Source organism: Malurus melanocephalus, unplaced genomic scaffold (assembly GCF_030028575.1).
Source record: "Malurus melanocephalus ecotype Western Australia unplaced genomic scaffold, MMel_1.1 scaffold_489, whole genome shotgun sequence".
Lineage (NCBI taxonomy): Eukaryota > Metazoa > Chordata > Aves > Passeriformes > Maluridae > Malurus > Malurus melanocephalus.
In genome coordinates, this window is record NW_026623721.1 from 448,314 (window position 1) to 462,149 (window position 13,836).

Below are 13,836 nucleotides of genomic sequence, written 5' to 3' on the forward strand. Positions count from 1 at the left end.
ATTGTGTGACACCACATATGGGGTAAAATTTCTGTCTGGCCTCTAGTGTTATTAAATTTAGTTCTTGATGATATTTTATGCCTCTCTCTTAGCATCAAAATGCTRCTTTGATCTAAAAATATCCAGCTCCTTTTCAGGCTGTGAATTCATATGAGAATAAAACTGCTCTTTGCTGGTAGACAAGTTGGGCAGAGCAGCAGAACCTTGCAGTTTAGCTCAGTTAGTGAGAGCATGGTGCTAATAGCACCAAGATTCCAAAGTGGATCCCTGCATGGGCYATTCATTTAAGAGTTGGACTCAACGACCCTTGTGGGTCCCTTCCACCTCAGAATATTCTGTGATACAGTGGTCATGGCTCCATTTGTTTCCAGGATTCCAGTGTATTTTTGGGGGGAGGAAATATAGGGATTATTTCAGTGTTTCATGATGTAATTCCAATTTGGACGTATCTTTCACTGAGAAAGGCATTTGTTCAGGATGCATTTTCTACCCAGACTTGCACGGGAGGTAGAGGAGAAAGGGAAACCTTGGAGTAGCCAGTGGCATGTCAATAAGGAATGCTTTAGGGGAAGSGCCCAAGTGCAGATCCAAGTTCGGAATTGCCCTGGAGGAAACACTGGGTTTCTGAAGCTCAAAATAAATATTTTGGCTACTAAGCAGGATGTTTTATTAACATGTCTTACCATCTCCTACTGAAGTTGCTTCAGATTGTATATACTAAACTTTCCCTGTTGCAGAGCTTTCTGATTATCTGGAYTTTCACTAAAAATGAGGAGAAATGAAAAAACTTAAGTCCTCTACCTTTCTTGTCAGATAGTGAACCACTGTAGGGTACAGGTGGTGTGTGTCAGTGCACACTGRGAGTGTTTGTTTGAAGTCTTAAACATTTGAGTAAATGGAATGTCTAGCTCCATTTTGAAACAGCATAGAATCTCCAGTCATCGATTTTGCAATGTTGCTAGTTTCATTTAAATTTTGTATGTCAAAGTTGAAATRATTTGAGAAAATGTGTGTGTATGCATATTCAAGTGTCTGTATATACATATTTAATGGATCCTGTCCTTATAAACCAATAGACATAAGTTCTCAAATAATCATTTAGTAACTGTTTACTACTGAAATGAGCTATATGAGGGGTTAAAAAAGTCACTYGTTAGGGTGTTGAAGGCACTATGTTATGCTCTGAAGGCACTGGAATCTGTTTRCAGGCAATAATTGCCTTAACAGTGGTGAAAATCAGGAAGATTTTAATTGAACCTGTCCTTGGAAAAACCCCACATATTGATGACTGAAATGTTTCCCTGTCATTAAGTCGAATTTATTTTTATAATCTATAGTGATTTTCAAACCTGTATTCTAAAGTTGATTTCTTGGATCACTGTGTAGGTATCTAAATAGAAATGACTTGGGGAAAGAGATGGGATGAGACTATTAAGAAAACTATAATAAATTATTTGGAGTTTATCCTGGAAAGATGTGCCAAAAAAAAAAAAAAAAACCAGCTATTCAACATATTCTTTGTAATAATAAATGCAGTGTAACTTCCTCTGTCTTTGAGAAAGAAGTAGCACTTGCTTAGAAAAGCCTCCTATTTTGCTGAACTTAGCTATTTATGATTCTGTCTATGAACCGTCTTTTAATGGAATACATTAAATGTGATACTGTATTTACCATCAAGAGGTATACTTTTTCTCAAGTCAGAGCATCTGATACTGTTTCACAAATGCTTACAAGAAGCAGAATTGGTTTCATTTTCTTGTATTCTTGTAGTTGTGAGTTAAGCTTTTAAATTGTAAGCTGTGCCTTTGCTACTCTTTGCAATGTAGAAATTGACTTCAGAACAGGTGAAAGAAAGAATTTTCAGAAGTGGTGCTTGTATTGTGTCAGTGCACAGAATATTACTGAGAGTAGGAATATCAGAGGGTATCAGCTTCAGGGAGCTATCAGCTGACCCCGTAGTGCTGCATGACTGTGAATTGTTCAAGCTGTCTACTGGCACTGTTGTGTTTGCCACCATGGCAGCAGGACTTGGGCTAGTCCAAAATTCATTTTGCTTTATGCACTCAGTGGAGCAATTACTATTTTCTGTCTTTTCTTCTAAATTTAATAGACCGAGGGATGAGAACTAAGTCACAGAATCATAGAATAGTTTGGTTTGGAAGGAATCTTTAACTATCATCTAGTTCCAACCCCCCTGCCCTGGGCTGGGACATCTTTCACTGGAGCAGTTTGCTCAGAGCCCTGTCCAGCCTGGCCTGGAACAGTTACAGGGATGGGGCATCCATAACTTTTCTAGGAAACCTTTGCCAGTGTCTCGGCATTCTAAATAATTTCTTCCTTGTACACAATCTATATCCATTCTCTTTTAGTTAGATTCCATCTTAAATTCACAAGAGTAGTAATCTATTAGCACATACAAATTTATTATAAACCTCATATTGTAAGTGTATTTTGAGTAGTAATAATGACTATTATTGCCATCCTTGTTAACTGTCACTACTTTCTCCATTTTACTTCCTCTTTATCAGTTCTCTTTCAGATGCTGTTCTGTGGCCTAGCATCACCAGCAGGCTGTTGCTGGCTAAGGAAACAGTTGTCTTTCAATATCAGTGAATTCCAGTGGCTGGAAAATATAATTCCTGTGTCTGATGTTGTAGTCATTCTGTCAGTATTTTATACAGCTAAAATTAGGCTGTCACTTCATAAGTATGTTTCTGAAATGGGTACCTCAAATATGACCTACTAAAGTGAACTTTGTGTTCACTTTTTCTAGGGTCAAAAGTACAGGCAGAATAAGTATTAAATGTGAAGCAGGAAGAAAGCAAATAAAAGAATAAAAATCACAGAGAAAAAAAGCGATTTCTGTCCCAAACCAACATAACCAAGGTACATAAACTGTCTTTGGTTCTGCTGCCACAGGCATASCTAATATAAAAGCAAACTCTGATGAGTCTGGAAATTGCAGCAATGTCCTGGAAATATTTAAGCAAGGAGAAGGTATGGTCATTTAATCTTGAAATTCTCTTTTTAGTCTCTAGATTTATTTACTGTTTCTTCAGGTAAACAGTAATAAAGCAAAGTTATGTTAATCTTGTGCAGAATTTGATTAGGGAATGGGGTTGGTGGCTTGTTTGTTGGACACCAAGTTAGGCTGATGAGTGGTTTGTATGTCTGTGGGAGATTTTTGGATAACAGTAAATTTCCTTCCTGTTGTGTCTAAAGTGTGTTTATAATATTTATACAGAGTAAGAAACTGTACTTCCTTTTGCTATCTTTTAAAATTGTGTCTACAAGAGAAAGTGTGTTTGTAATATTTACATAGAATGAGAAACTGTACTTCCTTTTGCTGTCTTTTAAAATTATTATTATTTGTTCCAGTTGAGACGTTCTCTGGCTATGAATACAAACTGCTCTTTCCAAGTATACCCAAACWTGACTCTTAGTACCAGAGTCGTTTCCTTGCTCTTATGAAAGCAGTGAAAAGTTATATGATATAAACACTATATTTTTTRGGCCTGGATTCTACAAATACTTATATTTGTAAATTGACATTAGAAGAGGCAGCAAGTGCTTAAAGTCCTGTTTAGGTTRAATATGTGTATCAAATCCACTTACACTCAGGAGGGTTTTAATCACTGTGGTGCACACACAAAATCACTGTGGTGCACAACTGAAGTGACCATTAGGACTACTTTGAATTCAAACGTTGATCCACTAGGATAGTTTCAGTTCAGAGTACTGAATCCACCTCAGTTCCTTTTATTCTTGGAATTCATATCCACAACCTGGCATAAGAAAATACATTCATCTTCAAGGTCTTGAATAAGTGCCAAGATAACATTGTGATAAGTGGGGTATGGAAGTGTGTTTGTGTAATACACATACTGTTTATCAGGACCATTAACTTGAGACAGAGTTGAGAACAGAGATTATATGCCACTAATTTATGGAAGAAGAAACTTTATAKAGGTAGTGTGCCCATAAACTCCATTCCTGTAGTTCACGAAGATACTGTAACATACTAAAATATTTTTTGTTTTCTGTTTTTTTAAGTATTTCTTAATGTGATTATGGTTAAGGTTAGCTAATGTTCATGGTCTTTAATCAACTTGTCAAAGAAACCCCAAACCAGCAAACCCAATGCACTTTTTTTCAGTGTTTAGTCATCTGGAAAGAAAAATGCTATAATGGAGGAGATACCCATTCTGTAAYCTTCTGCAAATGTCATAATGAAGGGGCAAGACTGGTGATTTGAAAGTTGTTGTAATTTAAGTGTCAAATCAATCATGAATTGTCCCACCCTGACCATGGATATTAAGCACAGAAAAATCATGCCAAATAAAATGTCTCTATAATATTTCTTTAGAGTACACGTGAATTTCACTACTAAGCGAACAACCTTATTGTTTGAGAGATAGTATGTATTGACTATAACACCCAAAAAAGCACTGTAGTGTTTGATAGACTTATTTAACAATTTATTTTTACCATTAATAAACAGTGTTTTGCAATGTAGAGTTTTCATTTTCAGCAGTCAGTTCATAATTTCTCTTGCCTTGCCTTCCTACTGTCCTAGTAGGAATATAGTTTGCTTAGATCATAATTGCTTGTCTATCTAAGCCTAGGATAGAAACATGAAAGAAATGCCCTCTCTCATGGGATAATAATGATGGCTGTATTACTCCTCAGCATTTCTGCCAATATGTTCATTAAGGAATATTTTTAGTGCTCCCCTGTTTCCTGCTGTGTGGTTTGGTGCATTGGTATCAACTAAGAGATATGGTAGCTTGCTACTACRGGAGTCACTTCGAATGGGGAAAGGCTGGAAGATGAGTTTCCTAGGACAGCCATGCATGGTAGTACATGTACTTTGAGCTGATTAGATTGATTGCTGCTAGAGCGTGGTTGTTGAGCATGTTTGTTTTCTAAATGCTCTTTGGGAACATGCAAAATCTGTGTGAACCAGTGTCCACAAATGAGATGTACAGGCTGACTTAAAAAAAAAGATACAAAATACAAAGTGCGAATTTCCTAATGTCTTTCAGACTAGTAATCAGCTACTTAAATAATCCCTAAAATAAATAATGAAAGACATGGAGGATTTATGTATTTTGAAGGTGCCAAATGTAATGAGACTATACCATGATACTAGTAACAGAAGATTCAGCAGATGTATCCTTTTGACTTAACAGCCCTTCATTGTTTTCAAGTTTAATGTAACTTGAATAAACTAGCTATCAACATTCTCTGTTGTAATTACAGATTGAGTAAATATGAATCTGTGGAAAAAAAATAATACTTTTCAAACTAAATAGTGTTTTGAGGGTAGAAGGCATAAAGGAAGTAGTAAAGTAAAAAATATTAAACACATGAATGTGTTTTTCCTGCTGCTTTTGGCAGTTTGAAAATATCCCTCAACCCAACTAAATTGTAGTAGAGAAAAGCATTTTTTCCTCATTCAGACAGGTTCAATTTCCCTGCACTTTTTTGTGAGCCCATGGCTTCTCATTCAACCCCTTTTCATGAATAACACTGAATTTTAAGGAAGTCTGTAAGTATGAAGAATAAAACATTCAATTTGAGATTAAGAGGGACAATGGACATTTTTTCTATTCTTTTTAATTCCTTATAAAAGCATAGCTTTTCCTCAGATGGTTTTTTTGTTGGRGTTTTCTTTTTCAGTTATGGAAAATGTCAGGAAAGGCATTTTAATCCCAATCCTGCATATACCTTATAGGCAGCAGAAACTGAGTCAGTATCAGTTTGTGCTTTTAAATACTGCTTTAGGAACCAGTTAGCTATAGATATGGGAGTAGGGTCTGAGGGAGAAGAGACAGAGACCCATTCCTTATCAGCTGATTTTGAATTAATGAACACAGAGAATAGGAGATCTCTTTCCTTGTGGTGGCAAATTGTCTTTGCATCAAAGCAAAATCCATGTAGAAAAAAAAAGTCAGTTGATTTGTATCTATCATTCTGACTTCTTTAAGAAGTAACTTTTAATGAATGCTGAAAATGCAAGTCTGGTAAGTGAATATTTTGGTATGGTAATTTTTGGCATAATGTTTGATTGCAGCTCCCAAGTGACTTTTCAGTTCAAATGCTTCACTTCTACATGAAACTCTCCAAAGCATCTACAGATGTATGATTCTAAATATGAAGTTACTGCTGTGGTGGTATCTATTACTTGTAGAGTTTCATTGCTTCAGAGCATATCAGCATGAATTCTGTATTGGATCTTTGTTGATATCAGGAAGTTTAATTCTCTGGAGTGAGATATCTGTATTGCTTTTTTTTTTTTTGCATACTGTCTGTTCAGTTGTGTGCAAATTTTTATTTGCACTCACAATGAATAGTTTTAATCCTTAGGAAGGTATTTGCTTGGCTGCTTTTTTCTAGGTAGTGGGGAAAATTCTTTTTGTATGAAATTGCTTGAGTGTCCTCTCTGTGAAGGAGCCTCTCTCTGCTTGAAAGAGGAGACTATTGAGGTTCYCTTTGTTGACAGTAAAGAAAATTTTCGGTTAGAGTGAAGTTCTTTTACTAAGGTTTTTAGGTGCAGAAGGACAAGCTTTGAGGTTTCATTGCTGCCAGAAATTTAGGTGCGATTTTGTAGAAAGGGGAAGCTATTTTAAGAGCTGCTGCTGAATTGTTTTCAGTTCTTCTGTAACAGTGCATGTAAGATTGTGAAATTTTGCATTGCCTGCTGCGGTGGGTATTAGAACAAAATCTAAATTCTAGTGCTTTCTGTTGACTGATACTTGACATTGTAGTTTTTATTAATGGTTTCCTTTCTCCTTAGTTAGTCCTTCAAAATCACTACTTTTCCCCTATCCTCAAYTGATTTTGCTTAAGCACTTGGTGACTAAGAATGCAGATGCTCTCTTTTTTCAATAGTCTAACACGAATTTCTGTGAAAGTTGCAAGACTTATGATCTTCATGTGTGAACTGAATATGGCATTGTTGTGATACATCTGAAAAGCCATGATCATTCTAGAAACTGGTTGCCAGATTTGTAGTTGCTCCTTTCTGTGTGACCATACCSAGAGGGAAATATTTGGAAATATTAGCTGTGGTAGAACTGTGCTTTTGAAAAAGACTGATTTTTGAGAAGCAGAGTAGCAAGAGACATGACTGTGCTTGCTTCTGATTTAGATAATTAATGAGGCAAATAGTATTACCTTACTGTTAGAGATCCATATTTGTGTTCTTTCAGTTTGTGCAAAGCTGGTCTAATGAATCAAAAGCCACAAAATGTTAAAAATTAAATTAGCCATCTAAAAAACTTTCTGATCCTCTGTTTCATAAACAAAGTTATAGCAAATAAAAATAAGCTACGTTAAATGCAATATTAAACTATGTTCCTGTAAAGAGGTCCTTGTTAATGTTGATGTCTTTGTTTATTTCATCTCAGCTWTACTGTGACAAAGAATAATCAGATAAGAATAGCACATTTTAATAATTTGAATATGTTTAATTTCTATATTTTTTTTCAATGGATTTAGTGTATGAAAAATCAAGCCTCAGTCTTCTCATGCCACTTAGTTACTTACCTTGTGTTCCTAGATCATATGTAAGATTGAGAGGAGAGTTTAATCACTCTGATTATATTGAATGAGCAGGAGTACTGTGGTATGTAGTGTAAGATTTAATTACACCATATCTGTAAACATAGCATTTGGGGCTTTCACTTCTGGATTCTTAGATACCTGAGTAAGAGACATGTATGCGAAGTSTCCCAAACTGGAAACCTCTTATCACAAGTAACTCTTTTGTTACCTAAAATGTAATTAAAATACAGTAGTTTACCTAGTGCTGTTCTAATCCACTTAAAGGCAGCTTTAGCCGTAGTATCTTGCCAAGATTCCTACTCCCCCTTTTCTAATTCACACCCTTTTACYTAACTGGCTTAAATAAATACTTCAACTGATTTCTTTTGTGAAAGTACAACCCTTCAAAATTAGAATGAAAAGTTTAATGGCCTAAATACAGTTCAGTCCTATTTGAAAAGTCTGATTTATCTTCTGTGGTTTCTTTTTTTTAAAAACTAGTATTTCCTTGTTATGCCCTTGGTGTTTCATAGCTGTCCTTTTTAAGCACTGAAGCAATTAGTTTTGAGAAGGCTGATTCTTCAGGGTCCAGTGCCTTCCTGCCTTTCATTTGCCGAAGCTGTACATTTTAATGAAGTTGTTTCATCTGTGTTGCCAAACACTAGAATTTTACTGCTTCAATTCTAATTATCTCTTCTGGCAAATGCTATGTTTTATTAAAGCTGTCAAGTGCACTGTTCATTAAACGTCCACAGTCAGTGGTGCCGTGCACATAAATTAGATCAGCTTTACTCCTTGATAGATTATGAAGTTAAATATTGTTATATAAACCTCTAAAATTGAGTCTAACAGCAATCAGTGGTGGCTTAGATGAGTAAAGCATACCTGTAGCTTCTTGGAACTTAATGTCTTTTCAAAAATTGTGGTGGAACATGCGTTAAATCACTAGTAGTATAATTGAGTATACAATTTCTGTGATTATTTAATTCATTAAGATACCATTTTCCTTTCTCAAGATATCTACATTGCATCTTGAATTCTAGTTTACATGTATTTAGGGTAAGATAAGTTTTGTTGTTTATGCTTTTATATAAGTAAAACCAGCCATGCTAGTCTTTCAGCAGAGGGTTGCATAGCACAATTGATGTCCATTAAATTCAAAGATGGCTTCACTGAAATGTTACTAACCTGGTGAATGTGAAAGATTGCTGTCATAAACAACTAACGAYTTCTCTTCTAATTGCTTATCTGAAAGGGGAATTTTATTAGGAAGTGTTTACTTCAAATATATGAAGCAGTAATAGAAATACTGTACTTGCAAAGAAAATATTTGAGCCAGCTCTCATTTTGACACATGGGGATTTTTTTTGGTTTTGTTAATTTTATATTCTCAGTGTATGTATCATTATCTTCAGTAGTACAAATATTCATTCTAGCTATTTAATGTATTGTTTTCTAGATGTTCTTTAGGAGAATTAGTAAGATATTCTGATGATAGAGTATCAGATAAACACATGGTTGATCTTTTGAAAATATTTTTTTTTTCTTATCCCTTGGCTATCTGTAGGGAAATAACTTCAAATTTATTTGTAGTACTGTGGCTTTATGGTATCAGTTATGTGTATTGGTTACCTTATCTTTTGAAGCATCTTGTGTTTATACTTTCCAACTTYGCTTTTGAATTTATCAGGCTGTATTTCAAACCTTTATAGGAACAGATATTTATAGTGTTCTTTATAGAAATCATAAATAACATCTCCAAGTGCTGTATAAACTAAATAGAATTTAAGAGCTGTTGGAKATATATTTGTTAGGGTTGATTAGGAAACTACAGTCCTTCAAAAGGCTATGAGGCATTCTTCCTTTTCTCTACTCCTTATGATCTATTTTAGAGTGCTCTGATGTGAATAGAAAATTCATATAASATGAAGTTGAATAGGAGGCTGTGTCTGTTTATGTATTTGTCTGTTAATGTATTATTCCTTAATAAACATATTTCATGGTATTTGTAGGAAATAATAGCATTTAATTTTTTTAGTGCAGAAACAGAAAGTGTTGCTTTGACTGTATTCAAGAGCTGAAGTGTCTTTTTTCATCTGAAATGCTTAATTGCAGACAATTAAGCATTAAATTAAATAAATTTAAATTTTTTTCAACTGCCTACTGTCGACAGGGGATGGACCCTAATAGATGGTGTGTTCTGTGGCAGTGAAGTAGTTGAGCAATAGCAATATACTGAGAGATTTGGTGGGAAAGGCAGGCACGTAAGTCACCTAAGTACATGTGAAAAATCTACAAAGCATAAAACATGTCAATTTTTTCTTCTCTGTGTTATTTTCACTTTGGGTGTATGTTTCTATTTGGCTTTGAGTCTGAAAAATTGGGCAAAATATTTCCTGAACCTGCTAGGGAGATTTGAAATGTACTSAGGCTTATATTTACATCTAAACTCAGATTTGTAAAATCTTGTCTTATTTTGGCTTCTTGGAAGTTTTCTGAGTTATTCCTCTCCCTGGTGTGTATATAAATGCTTTACTTGCATTGCCTTATCCACCCTTTTCAGCCTGAGTGTGCAACTGTAGTAAATATCAGAAGGAAATAAATTTCTTCAGAAACCTTCATGCCTTCCTCATCTCAATGGAGTCTCAACAATTGTGAAAAATCACTGAAGCAATCATCAGACTTAAGAAAGACWTTTAAAAAGGGATGCAATTCAATACAGACATAGGTCTTTAATGTATCTATGAAATTATGCTTACGAATGTATACGAAGAAAAACAAGTAATAGACTTATGGCAGGTTGTCAAGCTGAGACTGGAAAGAGTAACATGAATGCCATTATTAAAAGAAATATCATAAAAAGGGAAATATTTCTGGTTCTGAATATATAGAGGTTAAGTTTTAAAATTCGGTGCCATTTTAAAAAGTCCTAACATTTTAGACCCAATCAGAAATTCTTTCAGTTTAAAAGAACACTTGAGAAATTTTGGTCCAAGGTTGTAGATTAGGCTCCCTGAAATGGATGTTATCTACTAATGTATTTGGCTTGTTTTATAGTATTTTAAATGTCAAATTTTAAGGGATTGAGAAAGWACTGGTTTTATATTACCACATTTTTTAAGGTAACAGTCTTCTTCTAATGTTGCAATAGATTTTAATTCTTTTGTACTATTTTGTTTTGTTTTTGCAGAGACACCAGGACAGTATGCTTGGGAATACAATGCAAACTGTAATCGCCTTACTGAATAATATCGTTGCTAACAAAAGTACGAACATGATGATACTCTTTGAAGAAGGTATGTCTTTATTCTCTTCACTGTAGATGTTTCTCAGCCTCATGATTCACACAGTGAAGCTTCAATGTATTTAGATTCTGCTGTGGTGATGCCCAGAGTTGTGCATTGTGCGTTGTGGTTGTGAGGTAACTGGATTGTAACTGATGTCCTTCTCATCACTTCCTCTTCCCTCCTTACTGATTTGATTGCAAATTTAACTTCTAGAAAACTGTTCTACCAAGAAAATGTGGTTAGCAAAGCATTACTAACTGAAACTTACATTATGCATTTGACAAATGGCCTCAGAAAGGTAGGCATGGGCTACATTTCTGACCATAACAGTGCAGAGTGTAGGGAGGTACCTCTCCAAGTTTTTCCTTTTCTCCTTTTTAACCATTACTGATTAAATCTGTGAAAGGATAAGTTGTCCAATATTTCTGCACACTTTTRAGAAATAGTTTCTGTGCCAGTCCAGTGATATAGACTTACGGGKTGGAGCCCAAACTGACTATAAAGTCTTAGTCTACAAACCACTGCATGTCTTCATGCAATATAAGCTGGGTGATAAGACACTGGCATAGGTTGTCCAGAGARTGGTAGATKCCCCATCCTTGGGAACATTCAAGSTCAGGTTGGAGGGGGCTCTGAGTAAYCTCATCTTTTTGCAGATGTCTCTACTCATTGCAAGGGGTTGGGACTAAATGAGYTTTAAAGGTCCCTTCCAACCCAAACTATTCTATGATTCCATGATTCATTTAATTGTATTTCGTTATCTAAGCTTCTTTTATTTAGAAATTGGTTCTGAAGAAAAGATTTCTGCGATTGGAAATCTGTATCAATCTAAAAACTTGTTTAGAGACATACKTTTTGGTACATTTGATTCTTTTGTTTATCATGAACAGGTGAGCGACATCTGGCAATATAGATTTATGCTACCATTTGTACCATTTGTACACATACCAASCTATGAGTCCATCAAGATTGGTAGTAGTGGTCATGTCTTCATTTTCATAATTACCATGATAGTTAAAACAYTCATCCAGAAAGCAAGAGAGCTGAATGCTTAAATCTTTTTACTCTTAAGGGATTGAATGGGCAATAGCATTATTAAGGAGACAAACTGGAACTTGATATTGCCGCTAATAACATGTTCCTCTCCTCTGTTACAAACAGATCACTCTGAAGTTAGTGGTGTGTTTGTGGAGCACAGAGCCAGAAAAAAAAAAAAAAGAATGAAAGAATGAAAGAAAGAATATAATAGTATGACTAATTTGGAAAGGGCTGGTTCATAGGATTCTGATTCTTCAGTTATTTCTCACCAAAATGCTTAGCACAGTTATAACTGCTTGGGGTTTCTTGGGATTTAGATGTATGTGCTGCTTTTAACTTTCTTTAGGCTAGGTTGTTACTGAGCTGAGTGGCAGCAAGGTAACTTGTTAGAACTACACAATGCAAAKAAGTTTGTTCAAGTCCCACAAGCGCTGTAACGGTGTAATTGGCATGCCTTACTTAAAGTAATAYACTCTGCCTTTCTGTGTGGCAAATTAGGTACAAAACTATTTAACAGCATGTCAGAAGTGCCTCCATTCCCTAAATATCTCTTTATTGTCTTATGAGCAAACTCCTGTGTGCTTTTCATGCTGCTGGTAGTATGTCTGTGCTCTTTCACTTCTCATCTGCTCCAAAAATAAAATGCATCTCATCAGTCTCRCTAGTTTCCAAATTAAGGAAGTGGGATAAAAGTATTATTAAATTATTTTTCTTGTACCATGTCATAATGAGTGCAGTAATATTTTCAGACATACTGATTAGATAACACTAACTTGGGCCCACTGAACTTCAGCAACCACACTAAAGAAAGCAGCGCAGCAGCCAAAAATAATTTATCTCAAGTCAAATGTCCCCATCTTCTCTCATCCCTTTTCCCCACTGGCTAATATTCAGAGTGCTGGAAGCCTGGATTTTAGCCAGTGCTCTATTGATTTACAGCCTAATTGTCAAGTAAAGAACTTCTAAAATTTGGTTTGCAAGAATGTTATGAGAGTATTGATCTTGTAATTGCAGACTGTTAGCTTTTCTTTGAATTAAAAGGGGAGAGAAGTTATTCCATGCAAACTGGAGGGCTTTATATCCTTTGCATTATCATCTGTAAATATATAGTGTTCACATCAGGAAAAAAACCTTAAACTTCCACTGCCATATTTTTGACATTTAACTTCTCATTTTCGAATTACTTTTGTGTAATGGAGAAGACTRCAAGTAGTAAAATGAAAGCTGAGCTCCCTCTTGCAGAAAAATATCCAGGAGTCCAAACAGAAAAGTTGAACATGAGTCAGCAGTGTGCATTTGCAGCAATAAAGGCAAAAGAGGGCTGCGATAAGAAAGAAAAAGTGGAAGGTTGAGGAAAATTATTATTCTTCTCCATTCATTGCATTGTCTGGTTTTGAGCTCCAAACTATAAGAAAGACATTGACAGGAGCAAGTCCAGAGAAGGGCAACCAAGATGTTTAGGAAGTGTGTATTTTCAACTTCTGCCTGTACTATTATAYGAATATATTCCTTCCCAAGAACTTTTTATTTGCCTTTGTTAAACTTTAAAAGGTGTCTGGCAGCTCCTTCTTGAGCTCATTCTGAATGTTAGCCCAATCCTTCATCACATCATCTGCTTTTTTCGTTTCCATGTCATCTGTAAACTTGCTGAACATGCATGTTATTACATCCTATTAACACTGTGTCCGTGCTGTTAATGAAGGTATTCAACATTCATGAGATATTCCCTATGTTAAAAAAAAGGCTGAAGACAGAGTATTATGGGTCATCAATTTCCCTTACTTCCCCATTACAGTGTGATAATTAATTCATGTATATAGGGAGCTTTAGAAATTAAAAACCTTAGATACTTGCTGAACATTAGAAGGAACTCAGGTTGTGTGGTCAGTCCTGTCAAGATTTTTGTTTCTGAAAGTCAAGACATTAGCAATGAGGATTTCTTTCCAATGTTGTTCATGCCTTT

The 13,836-nt window shown here is 35.3% G+C and overlaps 1 protein-coding gene across 1 annotated transcript in view; it reads left to right on the forward strand.

The window, feature by feature from the left end:
• Positions 1-13,836, forward strand: part of ULK4 (unc-51 like kinase 4) — a gene marked incomplete at its 3' end in the record, with an annotated part of 159,011 nt that overhangs the window by 112,796 nt on the left and 32,379 nt on the right. Inside the window, exon 32 of the mRNA XM_057381049.1 lies at positions 10,739-10,844. Within this exon, the coding sequence (XP_057237032.1) occupies positions 10,739-10,844 (106 nt within the window). The remainder of the gene's footprint in view (positions 1-10,738; positions 10,845-13,836) is intronic.